Source organism: Neodiprion lecontei, chromosome 7, assembly GCF_021901455.1.
Source record: "Neodiprion lecontei isolate iyNeoLeco1 chromosome 7, iyNeoLeco1.1, whole genome shotgun sequence".
Classification (NCBI taxonomy): Eukaryota; Metazoa; Arthropoda; class Insecta; order Hymenoptera; family Diprionidae; genus Neodiprion; species Neodiprion lecontei.
In genome coordinates this window covers 10,140,390-10,160,575 of record NC_060266.1, presented here as the reverse complement: position 1 = coordinate 10,160,575, position 20,186 = coordinate 10,140,390, and the positions used below count along the sequence as shown (strand labels likewise).

Here is a 20,186-nt window from a genome sequence, read left to right as displayed (position 1 = left end):
ATTTATCTGAATTCAATGCCAAAGAGAGTAAAAGTAAGCTTCAAAATAAGATACCAAATCAAATGGTATAAAGTTTGAAAAACAATGCTGGTCAATGATAATGCTTAAATTACAATGGTGCACAGAATGATTCCTCGGTAGAATGAATTGGCAGCAACGGTTAAGTAACAAACTTATCGCTATTGGCTCGATCAAAGTAAAATGATGGGATATTCAGCCATTATGATCTGTAGTATGTCCCGCTCTTCAATTTTGCCTCAACTGATGTTAAGAAGGTGGCGATGGCCTGATAAAATTCACTCCGGCAGCTGATGTCTGACGAAACAACTAGGTTCAATGGTTCTAATGATTGCACCGCTCGAGAAACCAGGATCCTTGCCACCTAAACGTTTTGACCATCAGGTGAGGCATAATTTTCCTCGTGTTAATTAAAGTTCAAACTTCGAGCCTGCTGAAAAAAAAACGAATTTAATCATTGAATCCATGTTAAAATATTGTCATTGTCAAAGATCACGTAATTGGAAATTTACTTACATGCTTCGATGCCTGACAAATTTAGTCCCGCTTTGACAATGAATTATTTCGTACCTGAAAATATTAGAAGCTATTATTATCAAACAGGATCTTTTGATATTTTTGAATACAACTAATTTCCAATAAAATTCACAAAACATAAAACGTTAATGAGACGCATTGCCACCAGACATCACCTGGCTTAATGCTCGAAAATTACAATCACAAATTACTGATCGTTAGATATCGTTTGACGTATTGCTTTTGTGAATACCATTTATTGGATTTGTATTGTGGAGTTTTTTCATAGTCCATATTTTTTCGAAATCAACAAAATTCTTCGATTAGCAAATTCACAATATGATCGCGAATATCACGGTATAATCGCGAGGTTACTGAAATTCGTTCACCTGAACCGCTGAATACGAGGTGAATAAACATCGCCGATCACATCGCGAAACTATTTCCTTGTTTTCCTACGTAATGATGAAGAGGGACATCGATTTCTAGATTCGAAACTCAGAGACAGATCACCACGTGGTATTTAACCAGATAGTTCGTATCCTAATTCTGTGCATACCGGCGACACTGGGAGGGCGCGAAAACCACGATTCTGGTGATACCAGAATTTGATTGGATGAGGGCAACGATCGCGACTGGTATCAGCCAATACAATCATCTTTCTCCAGAGTTTCGTAACTTTCCCACCCGCGAATATAAACAACCCCGCCCGCGTAAATTGACCACTTTGCAAAAAGATCGCGCAACTTCAACCACGTGTCTGGCAACTACCTCGATCTTTTTGTGAATTTTTTCATCGTGTTCATTAGATAAAAAAATGCCTAATTACAAGTTTTCTGTGCAGGAAAAGGTGGAATTAGTGAAATTTCATTACCAGGGCCTGTCTTACCGGGAAAATCAGGCCCATTTCGCCGTCACACACCCGGATCGACCAACACCTTCGTTAGCGACCATCAGGAATCTGGTTCTAAAATTCGAACAATCCGGTAGTGTCGACGAGAGAACCAGGAAAATCTCTCAACCAAACCGTCAGCTGAGCTGGGATACTAAGCTGGACATCTGCTTGACCGTCGAAGAGGATCCATTCAAGCCTATCAGCCGCATCGCCCAGGACTTGGAAATATCTAACGCGTCGGTCAGAAGAGTATTGCGTGAAGCTAAGTACAGATCGTACAAGTTTCAAGTCCATCAAGAACTCTTGGCTGGTGATAACGATAGTCGTCTTCGCTTCAGCCAAGAGTTGATGGAACGTCTGAACGCAGACGAGGGCTTGTTGAGTCGCATTTGCTTCTCAGATGAAAGTACGGTGATACTTGTCGGGAAACCGAACACGCAGAACACCAGAGCCTGGTGTCGAAACAACCCTCGTCTGTTCATTCAGGCGGGCACGCAGTACCCGTTGAAGCTCAACGTCTGGCTTGGCGCGATTGGCAATCGGCTGATTGGGCCATTTTTTATTGATGGAAACCTCAACGGCGAGAAGTATCTCTGGTTGCTGAGAGAGAGGATTGTACCGGCTCTTAGGCTGATTGAAGAAGAAATCGTGAGTGTATTTTATCACGTAGAGCTGGCGTTATTATTAGCAGAGTGCGTATGATCTTCAAACGAATAATTTTACGCTTACTACAAGTAACGTATCATTTTCTGTGTTTAGGGCGAACCTGTTTGGTTTCAGCAGGATGGAGCCCCACCGCACTTCACACGTGCGGTGCGTGATTACCTCGACCAACAATTCCCTGGACGCTGGATTGGCAGGGGGAGCCCGGAGGTCGAGTGGCCAGCCCGTTCACCTGATCTCGCTCCCTTGGACTACGGCTTGTGGGGCCATTTGAAAAATGTTCTGTATGCCCAAGGTAGGATTGAAGACCTTGCCGCACTGCAAGCTAGGATCTTGGACATCCTGCAGAACCTGTCACCGGATATTATATCCAATACGACAAATGCCTTCTACGACCGGCTCGGTTACTGCGCTGCAGCTGCTGGAGGGCATTTCGAGCACTTTTTGAAAGGCAACTAATGGCCAGACGAGGGGTGATCAGAAGAGTGGAGATTGGTCTCCCAGTGTTTTCGGACGATTGTCTTGTAAGTTATTGTTTTGTTTCCTAATTTTTCATTAATAGCATGATTTACACTGTAATATTAACTGTTGTTTTTTTTCTCTTTTTATTTTTGGATATCTGGTGAACCCTCTTTGTTAACGGAATATTGATTGCTGTACAATGGAGCTGCAAAAACTTTGTCAACTAATCAATGATGTCGGCGAGGGTTTTTGTGAGTGTTGCGTCGGGTACGTTTTCTGTTAATTGCTACTCTTTGTCCTCCTAAGCTTCGTGTTTAAGATGAATAATTTCTTTATTCCTTGTTACTCATTTCTTTTATTTATTTCATGTTCATCGGCACTAATTACTGACTTCTGGAGCACTGCACCGTAACGAATCTACTCTGGAAATACCTTCTACTGGGTCTCAACCATTCGTTTATTTTTAATTTTATGTAAATAAAGAATCTGTTCACAATAAACATTGTTTTTACTTACCTACCTCTGTTTGTCCAGACTCCCACATGTTAATGACATTTCACGTTGAATTTCAGATTTCTTCTTTCAATAAATAACACCCAATTTCTGTATCATTTGATATTTGCTTTTCCGTTAAATTTTTTATTGCGTCGGTTGAATATCTTCCGAAATCAACCACGGTATTGCTGAACGATACTATTCTTCTTAGACAATTCACGCTACGTAAAAATAAACAGCAGCATAACCTCAATCCACGGCCTTACGCGCGAGAGAATTACAGCTTTTGTTTCATTTTGTGTACGTTGGCGGCTTGCTCAGCAGAAGAAAACATCACCGCGGCGCGATTTCACCGACCAATGAGATTAAATTATTTGGCGCATGCGCGTTATATGTATAGTTTCAAGAGATTGTCCCGGTATATATGTACGTATAAATACTCACCAGAGATAATCATGTATGTACCTCATAGAAAACCTCTGAAGAAGAATGAGAAATACTCTTTATTTTCGAACTACAAAATGTTCGACCACAGTCGTCTGACGACACGAAGATTTTTTTTTCTCGCGCACAGTCACTATCCATAGACTGAGCGAATAATCGAATACAATATAATGCACGGACGGAAAATAAACATAACCATTCAAGTTTGCGACAAGGAGAAGCGGAGTTGGGGCGGGGGGGGGAGGCGACCGATGGCGTAACTTCATAAAACGAGACCACAACGATTCGTACCCGTTTTGTTTCAATCGTATTTTTCGAACATATTTCCAAATATCTACAAATGGTGAATGGTGATATTTATGAAATCATTTTGAAAATACTTCGTGCTGTGTAAAACTAATATTGCGCGATATGTTTTAATGTATATGGGACATTCTTTTACAACCGAACACCTTTGTGACCGACACATTTTTGATTCAGCTGAAATTTTTTTTGACGGGTTCTATACCGAAAAAATAGGGATACGTATTTGAGGATTTTTTATTTCACATATTTCGTAAAATAGAGGGGATCGAAAATTTGATAATTTGGTGTTTTTTGGCTTGGAAGACTCACTTTCAAAAATTCATAACGCCGGTTCTATTTGAGCTGGAAAGTTCGTTTTTTTCATCTCAAAGCTAATAAAATGAATTTCATCACAACAATTCCTTCATTAACGATTATTCCGAAATTTATAATGTTATAAACAATTAATATGTTTTAATCGATCTTTAACAATTGCCCCAACCTCGTAGCAAGTTCTTAGCACAACCATCGTATTCTACGTCAAATTTTTCATCCATAACGTATTTTGAATTGATGGAGAAATTATTATTACTGGAGGAAAAGAATTAATTTATCTAGCGCGGCACGTCACATCGGCGCGCGAGTTCCATTGCACGCCTCATCATCTTGCCTCGTATCGTTTACCTCTGTAACATAAATGGTTACTCTATATTTTTAATTGAATAATATTATTTATTAGCATATAAGACTTTATAAAAAATTTAACAAAAAAATTATGAAATGAAAAATATTTTTGTGGCAAATAAAAAATTAATTTACCAAGATTTTAATACATTATTATTATTTAATAAACACCTCGTTCTGCATTACGTCTCAAAATATTTACATTCACTTTTAATATGTATAATATTTTTCGTTTAAAAATTTGTACAACCGCTTTTTTGTTGACACAATGAGAATTGCTTTGTTTCCAATTCTTCAAGAGAGGTTGGAATCACACAAATTTTCAAGAATAAATGTAAATATTGTACGATGTACTGCCGGACGAGGTACTTATTAACTAAAAATAATGTATTGAAATCTTAATAAATTGATTTTTTATTTGACACAATAATATTTTGTATTTGATTATTTTTTTGTTGCATTTTTTATAAAGTCTTACTTGCTATTGAATATTATTATTCAATTGAGAATATACAGTAATCATTTATATTACAGAAGAAAACGATACGAGGCAAGATAATGAGGCGTGCAATAGAACCCGCGCACCGATGTGACGTGCCACGCTGGATAAATTAATTTTTTCCTACAGTAATAATAATTTCTCCATCAAATAAAAATGCGTTATTGATGAAGATAATTTGACGTAGAATACGATGGTCGTGCTGAGAACTCGCTACGAGGTGAAGGCAATCGCTAAAAATCGATTTAAACATATTAATTATTTATAACAATATAAATTTCGGAATAATCGTAAATGAAACAATAGTTGCATTAAAATTCATTTTATTAGCTTTGGGTTGAAAAAACGAACTTTTCAGCTCAAACTGAACCGGCGTTATGAATTTTTGAAAATGAGTTCTCCGTGCCAGAAAACACCAAATTATCAAATTTTCGATTCCCTCTATGTTACGAAATATGTAAAATGAAAAAATCCTCGAATACGTATCCCTATTTTTTTTTATGTAGAACCCGTGAAACAATTTAAAGCTACATCAAAATTGTGTCGGTCGATTTTTATCTAAATCTGTCCGATTCGTCAAAGAATGTCCCATATTCAAGAGTGTTTCACGGAACAATAAATTGAATTTGCTATATTCACCGTAAAATTATCAAAATAATCAGTTCGGTGGTGATGCAGTCGCTACACGCATGATGTCATCATTTGCATGCAAAATTCGAGTCAATCCTGTTGGTATGGTTACCGACTCAGATTCAGGCCTTTTACCGACCGCGTTTTGTCTAATATTGTGTTGCGCTACTCCCCGGTGGAGAGTACCACCTTTGAATGGTTTGGAACCGAGGAAACTTACGCAGAGGGCGCTTCGATCGATTACAACTTTTAGATCCAGGTCAGCGGCACCTTAATATATATCACAACACCATCAGTAATATTTATGTTACTGTGTTTGTAATAAATTTTATACCTCTCTAGTTCAAAAAATGAAAAGTGATCGAGTATTCTTGTTTCAGTACATACAATAATACAAGGTTTCATCTCAAGGCATTCAATACTTGTAAGTTATTGAAATTGGCATTAGATTTCTAATATTAATTGGTAATGAATTTTTATTATTTAACTTAGAAAATTTATCAAGAGCATCGAGATTATTATTGGTGTATTAGTGTATGATAGTACTATACCTGAATGGTATCTAATTATTGTAAAGTCTAATCTTACCAGCAAGACAAGCTGTTGTACGAATGCCCTATCCTTCGCCATTGCCAAACAGCATCGAACGACACCTTCGGACTACTTACAGAGTTGGAAGGTTCCAAAGTAGGTTTCTCTGTAGAAGCATCGTTATGCAGGAGAATTGTGTCATCTTCATCTGCGTTGTCTAAGCTCATAGGTCTGCAATTACATGACCACACATACACGCATACACACATTTTCAAATAAATTTACTGCCACATGGTCGTGTAAATTTAATTTTTTCATCATATTCATTACATGATTACATTATATATTATATAGATAAATTAATTGTCTCAAATTACGCATGATGAAAAGTTATCTCACACCTAATTTTGAATAATGGTCTACTAACAATTAACAGTTAGAAATATAGTTTTCTGTTAAATCATAAAAAAATCTGACATATGGCAATACAGAATATACTGAAAGCCAATGTACCGATGAAACAGTATCGGTTAAATCTAGTTCCATCCGAAGCGCTGTTTTGTAGCTCTCAGTAGCTACTTCCTCTATTGCAACACCGACATGTCACTCATACCGTTTCACGGTTTTTGAAGATATTGTTGGAATATTGAGTGATGATAAAATCGTATTCAAGTGCAACTCTCCAGCGATAAGTCCTGTAAAAAGGGAATATGTCACTTGCTACCTCTTTTCATTTTTATACCAAATTCTAGTTATTTTTATAATGGAAACAATTTCATTTGGCAATTGCTGTTTTGCAGTTGCTTGCAAACATCTTCTTGTCACCTTCGGTTTTGCATGTTTTCACAACACTGGTACGTCGACACAATGTGCAAGTAACTTTTAATGTACTTGAAAGTTCGTTTCTGTTTTCTCAAGTCATGTTTCTTAACGATGATGCTGTATCGCAATCACCGCACCATAATTCTTGTTCCAATGTCAAGAGTTCAACAGCTCTTCAGGCTTCTAGGTTATGTTGAATGTCTTCTTTCTAATAAATCAAAATTACTATTTTAATTTTAATCTTGCTTTGATCTACAAACTATAACTACTACTAAATTATAATTTTTTTCCACAACAAGATGTGATTTTCATATATATTTAAAAATACTTTTGTTACACGAGATTGTCAAAAGTCGAGAACTAACCTCTTTTTTCTGACAAACTTTGCTGAGAGCTGTGCACGTATTTTGTCCCTCTGTTCCTTCACTTTTTGTGCAGTGAGCGCCCCTTTGCTTTTTCCGTGATTATTCCTCACATTATGTCTGATCATGTTGTAGATTTTGATTCATAGAAACAACACTTCACTAAACTACTGTAACTTTCGCAATGTAAACAAAGCTGGTCAGCTCATCAGCCGTTTAGACGGACAGAGAAGATGACGGCGCTGCCACAGTCGCACTCTCAGTAACGTACGACGTGACAATTTTTCTGTCATAACTTTTTTGACTGTTGAAATTGAGTTACTGAGCACAATATTATTCTCGTTACATTTACAGTTGATAATCATACTGTTTTGGTGAAAATAAGAAGTATATTTGCAATTTTGTACGGGGCCCGTGCTTGGCACCTACCTAATACGTGGGTTAGTTTCACCTCTGTACAGAGTGGGGACCCTACGAAATTTTTCGCAAAAGAGTTTCCATGTTAGAATTTACTGAGTAATTTGATGCCTCAATTTGTTTCAATGGGTCCTGAATCACCCCGTATGTATGATTTAATTTCATTTTACTGGCCGGAATCGAGATATAATTTTATAGAATTGCATTCGATATTCGGGTAAAAACTTCGTTTTTGGGCGCGGCCCGCGGAATACCTACGCCCCTGCAGGGAGCTGATGACGCGCAACCGATGCGCTGTTACGTTCCGAGAGGAACGTTTCGAGTCGATTCTGATTCGCCGCGTGATTTAAATTGTTCTTCTGACTTACGTAGTTGGTATATGTAAATCTCGGGAATCCGCTGATCAGCTCCTCAGATCTTCTCGTTCAACTCGCCTACAATTCTGAGAGTTTGTTAGGTAAGGCTCGTGCCAAACATCACTATACGTGATTGAAATAATTATTTATGACAACGCTTGGGTTAATTACACATTTATTAACGGTCTCCTTCTAGTTCTCGATGGTAGGTTTACAATTGTGGTACAGATTGGTGTTAATCACTATCGCAGTGACAACTGTTAATAAATCTCGGAGGTTCTGAATGAATTATAATGTGACTTGATTCTAAGATTTCGACAGAGTTCTGATCTGTACTCTATGATGTCTGAAGTTCTTCTCTTTCATTCTGTTTACTGGAAAGGTTGAATTGAAGGGAAAGTAGGAGGAGTTCAAAAGGAGTCGCGGTTTCTCGCGGGTCTCGGATGATTGGTTGAAGATGATGAAATAATTGGGAGTAAGGTTTCTGGTTCGTGCATGAGATCTCGGTGGTGGATTAGCGCGAGGTGGTTGGTTTAGAGAAGCAACCGGCGAAGCGCTAATTGGTCTTATCATCATTAAAATCAAGGCGCTATCCTGAATTCTGAAAATAAGGGTTTCTTTCTCTGTGAACTATCCGTGATTTCTCTTCCCACGTTTCCGGTGTTTAGTCTACTCGATTATCTTAACTACTGCAGGTGTTTATTACTTTGGGTTATTACGGTTGAGATCGTAAATCAAAGGTTTTATGTGAAAGCTAATGTTGAAAGGTATAACGGTTAAATGGAAAAAAATATATATACCATGTATGTTATGAATTTGACTGATGAAATAACGGTTAATCTAGCATATTAGAACTATCGATATAAGAATTTGGACATTATGATGGTAACTATGTGTGTTGGTACTAATCTACGACTATCGGTAAGAGCACGTAAGGCTCTCTTATGGTAACTGCACGCTGGTCAGGTAGGGCGCAGAGAGGGTGCCGCCGTGGATACCGGCTGGCACATAACAGCGCTTTTCTTCTCTCGTCCGAAACCGTTAAAAAACAATCGCGGATTAACTTAACAACCGTATAATGCACGCCAATCAGATCATCGATAAGACTTTCTGCTTGTCAGGGACGCAAACACACAGCGAGAGAAGCGATACTCCCGCAATTTCGTTATTCTGTCTCCAGCTGCTGCAGCACATACATTGAAATAGTATATTTCACAGTTAGGGTACTAAGGTAGTCATTATGTGGCCAGGGCAATATTTTTAGCATGTATCCCTACGATTCGTGCTAAAACAATTGTCCTGACCGGATAATGACTACCTAAGTGCGCTACTGTGAACTATGTTTTATTCAATAAATGCCCGATTTTAGCGATTTCTTATAATCTGCAAAGTGAAGTCCGTGGCGGTTTGGCGTCACGGCGCAAACGTGTAGATTTCTTTAGGAATTAATAGAGTAAGTTTAATAATTAACAGGTTACTTCAATTACTATTAAATATCATATTATTTTAATTAAAAAAGAAAAGAATAAATTTGTTGTAAATCATCAATTTTGTCTACAAGTACAATTGTTAATTGTAACAGTATAATTTTCAAATTTAAATATCAGCGCATTATGTGACGATGTGACAGCAGTTGACGAAGAGATTGATCCAATATTAATGACATTCTCAGTTTTTTGACGTTTCACTACTTGGCTCATTTCTTGATCATAATTGGTCTCTTCAGAAGTAGACGTGGTTGGCAAATTAATAACTGATTCAATCATTTTACCAATTTTGACTTTATTTTTGACTGACTCTTCAACATAGCCTTCAGCAATTTTAGCAGATTCCCAGTTACCTAAATGTTTCAATGTTGTTATATTTGCTCCTGAATCAGCGACTAAAGTTGCTGAACGACGTCGAAATGAATGTCCCGTGTAAGTCTCAGGGTTTTCTAATTGTAAATACGTGGCAATTTTTTTAAGATATTGAGCCAATGTATTTTCACCAATAACTTGGTTGATACATTTTCCACCTCGTATAGCTAAAAAAAATCGATCACTGGTGCAATTTTTTGGGCGCAAATTAATGTAATTACGGACTAATTTAGTGAATTCCCTGCCGACAGTAAAAAACTTTGACCGTTTTGTTTTTGGTTGGTAAATTCTGATAACATAAAGACTTCCTTCTGTTTTTACGTCATCCAATTTCAGTTTTGTTAATTCAAGTTTTCGACAAGCGCCACTTATTCCGATGGTTAATGCAACCTGTAGATATTTAAGATAATTTTAATTTTAATTATGAAAACGGTCAACGGTTATATATTCAAAAGAATAAAAAATTGTTTAGTTTTACCTTAACCTCCAGAAAACTGTTATCAGGAGCTGTAGTTAAAAATTTATTTATTTGTTCTGGAGTCAAAATGTTAGATTTTTTAGTAACAAAACGTTCAGCTTTTCTTTTCAGTAGAGCAGTAACAGAAATATACTTTCCAATGTCAATTTTTTCTTTTAAATTAATCATTGTTTTTATCATCGAATATTTCGCCCACATACTAGAAGGTGCATATTTATTTGACAATTCTTTAAAATAGGCAAGCATCACTGATTCTGATGCAGATTTTGTTATGTGATCAGCTATCCAATTATTAAATGCTTCATAGGCTTTTTCATATAACCTCTTGGAATCTGGAAATAAATCATTTCGTGCTTCTTCGGCAGCTTGACGTAATCAGGTGGTGTAATAAATGAGATCAATTCTTGAGAACCTTTTACACTCGTTGTAGAAATTTTTTAAATCAAATAGTGCACCTCAATAATAACACTGATTAGTTTAATCGTTTGACCACTCAATATGATCCAGGTTATAAGCTATTGTGAATCCTAGCATTTATTATACTAACCGTTCTACAAACATTATTGGTAAAAATCACAGGAAATTGAACTTGCTTGTATGGTAATTGCAGAGCGCAGATAACCGACCAGTCTCCATTATTGGACGCACGTAAATTTAAAGCTGTTCCTACTGCCCCTATGATAGCGCTATTATAGGACCTCGGTGGAAAACGACGAAATCTATTTTGATTTTTCAATATTATTAGGCGCCGGTCGATAAACAGCCATTTAGGGGTTTACATTGCAGTATGAGAAAGCGCTAGAATCGGGCATGCGTTGAATAAAAGTCTTTTATCGCTACAATATTTTTATACTTACTCATTCAAGCAATTTCGATTTTCATTTTTTTACGGCGCTCTAAATTATAAAATTGTCAAGTGTGATTTTATTTCGACCTAAACTGATAAATTAATTAAATTCACGAATTTTAATTTTGCATTCATAAATTTTTTTCTAATCATTCAATCGAAATTAAATTCAGTTTTATTGTTGTGCCAGACGGGTGATATTTGGTAAGTACAATTTCACGTTATTAAACATTCTTCCATACAGTTTCATTGTGAAATGGTTGAGTCAGGGTGAATGATTGTGTTACGATCAGCGACGCTCGTACTTATTCTAATCCCATTATTAATAAAAAAAAACGCCAGGTGACATTAATAACTTAACAAATTTGATCGCAATTCAACCAAAGCCCTACACATACCGGAATATCTACATGAACCGGGAACCCTAGAATCTGTAGAAAATAGAAGTCTTGGAATTACCTCATTTACGGGGATATACAATTATAAATCGGGGGGGCCGAAGTTGTGGGGATTTTATACACCTACTTTTATGTGGCTAGCGTCTAAATCTAACAGATATAACGGTAATATATGCTGTTCGATGAAATTAATTTTCTTCGGGATCAGCGACTTGACCGAAATCTGAACAATAAAAATTAGAATTAATTTCCATTCTCTTGACTGATATCATATTTTTGAATTGGTCCTTAATATTCACGTTAAATACGATCAAAATCGGCAATTCAAGACGCGCGTCTTTTGGCGCGTCGTTTGGCGCGTCGTTTACCGCGTCTCTTGGCGCGTCGTCTGGCGCGTAAATCCCCCCACCCATCCCGGCCTCTTCTACTAGCTGGAGACAACTTCACGAATGTACAGATCGCGTCAATAATAGTCTACGCCGGATAACTTCTAAGAAAATTCTCAAAAATCTTATTTCTCATTCCAAATTTTGTTTGTTCGTTTGTTTGATCAAAATGTTTGGAGTGCTTTAAAAAAAATAGAGAAAAATCGGCCTATCTTATCGAGTTTGAAAAAATGCAAATTCTCCGGTAGATTTGAATAATCATAAAAAATTTAATATTGGAGGAAAAAATCTATAAAAATTTAGGAGTTCTTTGACCTCATTACAGTTTTCAGAAATCTTAATTTCATCTTTGCAGGCTTAACATCATGACACCGAGGTCAGAACTTTGTAAACGCTATCGACGATTAAAGGCAGCCCTAAGTAAGAAAACTGCCGAACCTTTAAAAAAGCCTAATAATTTACAACCTACTTGTAACAATCAGGGATTTCGCCTGCCGCGGCCGATAGAAATGCCAAAACTAAACAGTTTTCTTGAAGACAAACTTTTACATCCGCACCTGACAAATGACGACAGTCTTCCCGGACAAAGATCATCTGATCTAGACAGAATTTCAGACCCTGACTTAACCGATCACGACAGACTTCCGGAACCAGACATTCCCGAAGTAGATTCGGTAGCTGACGCTGAGCAAACCGTGTATAAGCCAGATTCGGAATCTTGGACAAAACAATTAGCGACAGCATTTTTGGAACATAATATTAGTCACCAAGCAATAAAAGCAATTTTGACTGTACTGAAACCATTACATTCGGAATTACCATCTGATCCGCGAACCTTGTTACGTACAAATAATACTGAACAGATCACATCATTTGGATTAAACGATGGAAGCGAATTTGTGTACTTGGGCATTCGGCAACACTTGGTGGCTCTATTGCAAAACACTCACGTATCAGAAATATATAAAATCCAAAATCGAAAAGTCATAGAACTTATTTTTAACGTCGACGGAATACCTTTGTACTGTATTTCGAAAGTACAACTTTGGCCTATCCTCTGCAAAATTTTTCATTCTGGCATTAACTTCCCTCCGTTTGCAGTAGCTCTATACAAGGGTAACACGAAACCGTTAGATTTGGATAAATACTTGAATGATTTTGTGAAAGAAGTGAACGAATTACAGAATGATGGTCTTCGAATAGATGAATTTAAATTTTCCGTAAAAGTGAAATGCTTTTCTTGCGACATGCCAGCGCGTTCGTTCTTAAAGGGCATTCCTGGGCATAACGGTTGTTTTTCCTGCGAGAGATGCGTCCAGCACGGTAAAAAACTGAGGGGGGAAAAAAAACTTTCATCTTTCCGGAAATGGATGCAGAAAAACGTACCGATGAATGCTTTATTCGGCAAACTCACACGGAACATCATAAGCATTCGACTCCGTTGAAGTCAATTCAAAACTTTGGTCTCGTCACACAATTCGTATTGGACATCATGCATCTAATATTTATCGGTATCGTCAAACGTATAGTTAAGGCATGGGTGACAGGGTCTAGATCTAACGTAAAACTTCATAAAGACGTGATTCAAGAGATCAACTAAAGAATCAAAGACCGTCACACAAATATTGCAAAAGAATTTCATCGAAAATTGAGACCATCGATCTTTGGAAGACAACCGAATGTAAATTTTTTCTAATGTACTGCTGCCCATCAGTAATTAAAGGCCTAGTCAGCAAACCCCTCACAAGACACTTTTTAAAACTACACACAGCAATGCGTATTCTCTGCGATAGAGATCTTTTACCAAATGAAATTCAAGTAGCACGAGATTTACTTCGGGAATTCGTACAGCAAATTCCAGAGTTATATGGCGAACATTTCCTAGTTTCCAATGTACACAATTTGCTTCACCTACCAGATGATGTAGAAAACTTATCATGCTCATCACAGGACGTTAGTGCCTTTCCTTTTGAAAATATTTGGGTCGGATTAAAATGCTGGTCAGATCACCGAATAAACCGCTTGCTCAAATTTGTCGATGACTTTCTGAATTAGCGACCGTCAATATTTCTAAACGCATCACTATTCGAGAAGACCTGACAATCGAGTACACGCGAAAAACAGCTGAAAGACAAACTAGACAGAGAGATGACGCACCGGACAGGGTTCATATCGAAGGGATTACCTACAAAAACTATTACTTATCCCGAAAATCACCAAATAACTACGTGATTCTGTCTAACAATAAAATTCTTAAAGTCTCCTCTATGTACAAAAAACCAAACCAGATCTTTGTTTCTGGGAACGTATGTATCACCAATGCGTTGTTTCGCAAGCCACGCAATTCCACACTGACTGGTAGCTTCGTTATAACTGGATTGGAACGAAAACATACATTAGTAAATATCGCAGACATCAGAGCAAAAACTGTAGTTTTCACGAAGGGTACAAAATTAGTTGCCGTAAAAATGTTACATTATTCTGAACCAATTTAGTCCAGTACTATACCAGGGTGGCCACTAAATCACCATCACGAAATTCCCTTACTTTTCCAGGTTTTTCAGACAAGAATTTTATAATTTTCCCTGACCAATTCGGATAAATTGGCTATAATGAATTAATGAAAATATACTCATTTTCCATACAATTTTTTTTTTTAATGAATTTCACTGAAAAGGTAGGGAGAATTATAAAATTTTTGTCTGAAAAATCTGGAAAAGTCAGGGAATTTTGTAATGGAGATTTAGTGGCCACCCTGTACGAGTAAACTTTCAATTTTTCAGCTCAACAAGATGACTGAAAAAAAATACTCTGTCGTCTTGTTTGACGACAACACGGTGAGTGCAGTTGTTACTGCTTGGCTGTCAAAGACAGCTGCCGGTAAGACAGTTTGTATGTGGCCACCAAAGGCTATACGGAGCGACGAGGGTCTGAAAAAACCGCTAGTCCCAGGCAGAGATTGGCTGCAGTACAATGTGGTGCGATGCTTTACGTCAACTGGTAAATCATCATATGATATTGTTCAGTCACACTCAACAATTAAACTTATTATCTAACAATTCCTATACTTTATTCATTGAATTATCTTCATTTATTAAATATATACATTTTCGTTGACAATATTGATTTTAATTGTAATTACCCTACTTAGGAACATTGACGAAAGCCATGAAATTGGCTACTGATGCCGAGGAGGAAAGTGTCTTTGATGAGTCAAGCGATGTGGGTACTGAGCCTCGGCTCAAGGCCAGGGAACCTGTGACCGTACAATCAGATTCCAGTGAGAGAATGTCTATTTCTGAAACTGAAAAATTTCAAGGCATTAGCAAAACTCAAGAATATGAGATACTAAACGAAAAAAATCAAAAGATTTTGGAATGATGTTATACTTGTGCTGAGCTAATACTCAAAACTTCGATAATAATGCGCTGTTTTCATGATCTTACCTTCGGCAATACCACAATATGGTTATATAGGTGAAAAGAATACAAAGAAGTCTTTGATGTTACTGAGGGAGAAATCGATTGCAACATTTGACACCTCTGTGCAGACAGATCCTGTGATCGCTACAGTGGCTGCACCGCCGTGCCACGAGTGCAGTAAAATATTAGGTGAGTCGTGGGTTATTCTGGAACAATTAATAATTAATGAGAACAGTAGTGATCGTCAATAGCAACGAATTTTTAGTAAACAGATCACATCATTCACAGTGAACGTTAAAAGTAAAATTGTATACTTAGGCATTCTGTAGCACTAGATGGCCCTAATTTACTTTACGCACCAGATGATCAGTCAATGTGGACAATTTATTATGCCTTGTACAAGACATTAGTGCCTTTCCATTTGAAAATTACTTGGGACAGATTAAAAAGCTGGTGAGATCACCCAATAAATCGATTGCTCAAATTTGCAGATGACTTTCTGACTTTGTGACTGTTAATTTTTGTGAACGTATTACCATTTGACAAGATCTGATAATCGGGTAGACACGAGGAACGATTCGAAGACAAAGTAGACCACTAGACCAGTTTAGCTGATTCATGATATCCGTGGATCTGTACGTGAAAATTTGGATACACAATTTCGGTGCATGATCGGTTTTATATAGACAATGGATTTGCATACAGCACCTGTACAACCTGTAAAAGAGACGAAAATTATTTGACCTAACAGTAACAATAACAAAACTGGTTATAAAAAAGTACAAAAAAAGTATTGTAGAAAATAAAAAAGATTACTTGCGATGAATAATAAATTGTTTCATTATATGATAAATGTATAATTACCATGAGCAGTCAATGAGGTACTTTTTAAAATCACACTCAACAAACGCATACTTTCGCTGACAGAAAAGGTCTTGTGATGTGAACAAGATTTCAGTCGTATTATCAGTATTGCACGTATTTGTCCATTGCAGCTCTTTCTCAGTTGCTCCTGATTTTCAACGTACATAATTTGCTTTGCGTATTAGAAGTTCCCATTCAAAAATTAAGTGGAACACTTAACCTTGACTGCAAATAATACTCGACTAGGAGTTAATCACAGTTCATCCATAATTGTATTAAAAATCAGAAGTTTGAAGGCAGAGTGAAAAAGATATTCTGCACTTGTGGGCCACTACCTGATTGGCGCACGTGATCGTGGCCAGGACTTTGGTCTCATCACACAATTCGTGTTGGACATCATGCATCTAATATTTATCGGCATCGTGAAACGTATAGTTAGGGCATGTCTAACAATAAAATTCTCAAAGTCTCCTCTATGTACAAAAAACGAAACCAACAGATCTTTGCTTCTAGGAACGTATGTATCACCAATGCGTTGTATTGCAAGCCACGCAATTCTCCACTGACTGATAGCTTCATTATAACTGGACTTAAACGAAAACGTACCGTATTGAAGGGTTTACCTACAAAAACTATTACTTATCCCGAAAATCACCAAATAACTACGCGATTCTGCCTAACATTAAAATTCTCAAATTCTCAACAATAGTAAATAATCGAAGGCTAATTATAAACAAGATAAGTATGAAGGAAAATAAATAAAATAACAACGAATAATTAAATGAAAATAAATAAATAAAACAGTAATGATGAATGAATGAAATGTTAATAAGGGAATTGAATAACAATAAATAAATAAATTGGATAAATTTTTAAAAAATGGCAGTTTGAAGAATGATAAAAACTTACTATAAATATCCAGAATTATGTTAATAAATTATGAAAAAGTTTAAACATATTAAAAAACAAAACTATATACAATATATTATGATGAAATATTTTCAGAACGATTCTCTGACCTTGTAATGGAGCTAGAACGCCGCGATATCAAGCAGAACGAAATGTTGACATCAATGAAGGAGATAACTGATGCTGTGACCGAGCTGCGTCAGTGCATTAAATTCGCCAAGTCACCAGAGGTGACGGAGGCTTTGCAAAAGTTCGGAGAAACTTTTGGAAATTGTTTCCCTTTAAAAACCCACTTCGATGTCGTGGAATTTGAGGCGGCACTCGAAGAAAAAGAGAATTACAAATTATTAGTAAGTTATCAATGGTTACAGGGGTGCTCAAATTTATCTTATCTTGTCGCAAGCTATTTTTTTTTTGGAAGAAAAATTTTAAAATGCTTACTTTGAGAGGAGAATATCGGCCGATGGATTCCGTTCGTTGAGGCTGTATTTTTTCATTTTGAACAAAATGCATACAATGATTATAAAAATTTTTGATAAAATTGAAACTTGAGAAGTATGTAAGACAAATGGCATCGGTATCATTTTGTCAATATGAAGAGATCTTAGTATATCAAGATCTTATTGTTAGTATAACATACTGTATTGTTATGAGGCTGAAGTTAGTAACGTTATTGCAACGATTTACGTTTCGAAAAAATCGTTATTTTAGAATTGCAGAAATATCTGAAATGCAATAAATCATAATAAGACAAAATGTATTCATATTTTGAAAACTTAACCACTGCAAAGTCAATATAAGCTTGCAAAATAGTGATTGCCCCATTTGCCCCCATGTTTCGTTGCGTTAACGTTACTAACTTCAGTCTCATGTATTGTTGTGAATACATCAAACCCCGAAAAGCAGTGTTGACGTGTGAACAGATTCAATCTATAGTCGAGATTTTACTTTGGGCTGTAAAGAAGTATCGAAAATTATTTAAATATATTGAAATTTTAAGAATAATGAACAACATTGAGTAATGGGGTTGTATATCTCAAATTTGAACAATAATCATACAAATTACGATAAGAATTGATCATAAGTTACTTTCACTTGGGAAATATCAAAAAATCTATTCTTATAGTAAAAAGAAACCATTTTTTACATATTCTGTGAATTTCCTAAAATTTTGAAATAGGAGAAGAAACCTTGAAACTCGGTCCAAGTACTGGAGGTCGAATTATAGCTGGAATAATACAGTAAAGTTTAACTTAGCAAAATGAACAAAGTTCTAACCACTTATATTGAGCAAACCATATTGCTAGAATTCCTACGCAAAATGACCAATGTAAAACATTTTCGATGTGATTCGACACAAGTTAAAACTACTTTTGCTACAGTGATTATCTACTAGATTGGGTAATCTCTTAATATAATACATTATATCTCACAAATTGAAGTAATTTGGTTATAGAATCGTATGGTATACAGAATTTTGTATTGCTAACCGCAGCAGCAGAACTATGATAGTAAGTGTTTTTAGAATTGACTTCACTTCACATTAATTTCTGAGTGCAAGGTTATACATGACATTTATCCTAATGTGCTACATGATTGAAACAGAAGTTAACTAAACGTATTTTTTCGATCATACTTCTGGATCAGTTTCATGCACGAAGCTATATGGTTAACTAAGTGAACAAATCCTTCATGCTAAGCATGTAACATATTTGGTATACCGCATAATGATTATTAATTTTGTATCAAGGTTCACTACCTGCTGAAAACTTGTGGAGGCGCTGGAGTCAAAGATTTCATACGCGACGTAATGGAGAAGATCTTCAGTAATGGCCTGACCCTGGAGTACAGCGGGCAAGGAAAGAGGGGAGGCAAAAAAAAATTTCTCGGCCTTGACCACCTACAAAGCGTTGGTCTGTGAGTTTTATTTAATGAATATAATTAAATATAACAAGGGCACCCTCACTGAAACTTCCTTTACAACATTAATCGAGCACATCAGTTAGCGTAACGAACATTTGCCTATCTGTAAATAAGAAAGCATCATGAATTTCCAAGCCTATAGGGACCGTAATGAATTCTAGATTCATGTTTAACACTATTCACTGCGTATCCCTCCCGCAACCGACATTTCACAGAAGGTACTTGACTACTCTGCTCAGATTATGTTAGGTCGAGGTTCCTTCCTCAAAATTAGTTAATTCAAAAATCAACCATCTTCAAATAATACTTGTAATTGAGATAACTTACCTATAAATCACCGTAGATGGCAAATCAGCTATGTTGAATAAAACCACTTGTTGGGTAACCACGTGCTCGTCAAATCTTTGAACTTATCTTGTCAACACTTCATAAGTTTATTCAACAGTTATTATTACGGCGAATATGGAAAATTTATTTTTGTCGGAACATTTTTTCGACACACATGTTTATAATTGTTTTCTAATTATCATCATCCACTTTTTGTAGGTGCAACATTGGAAAAATACGGCGGGCAGAGTGAAAGAGATATTCTGCGCCTCGTGGGCCACTACCTGATTGACGCACGTGATCGTGGCGAAGAACGAAAAAATAGGAACGCGGCGTGCGCCGCGAGAGCGGCAGCAGCAGCACCGGCTAGGGTATGACAGAATAGCTTTTCGTTTAGAATTTTTTCATGAATAAATATCTTATTCTATTCCTTATTCGTCCTTATCCTAATCGACTTCCATTTCCCATTCATCTCTCACTCTTTCATTCTCTTGTACATCCCTGATCCTTTCCAGTTCTCTCATCCAGACTTCTCCCACCCCCTCCTCACCTAACATCTCCCTCACCACCTCCTGCCAGCTTTCCCCCCTTCTATCACAGCCCACGCACCTTTCCCATACGTGCTCCCATGTTTCCTCCTCCCCCCCCCCCCCCCGCACACCCGACACCTTCTCTTTTCCTCTTCTTCCCAGTA

The 20,186-nt window shown here is 36.7% G+C and overlaps 1 protein-coding gene across 1 annotated transcript; it reads left to right on the top strand.

Annotated features, from left to right (window-relative positions):
* Positions 1 to 1,351: 1,351 nt before the first annotated feature.
* Positions 1,352 to 2,551, top strand: LOC124295448. Its single transcript, XM_046745473.1, has 2 exons — positions 1,352 to 2,077; positions 2,189 to 2,551. Exons 1-2 carry the CDS (start codon positions 1,352 to 1,354, stop codon positions 2,549 to 2,551), a joined length of 1,089 nt encoding a protein of 362 aa, XP_046601429.1.
* Positions 2,552 to 20,186: the final 17,635 nt, after the last annotated feature.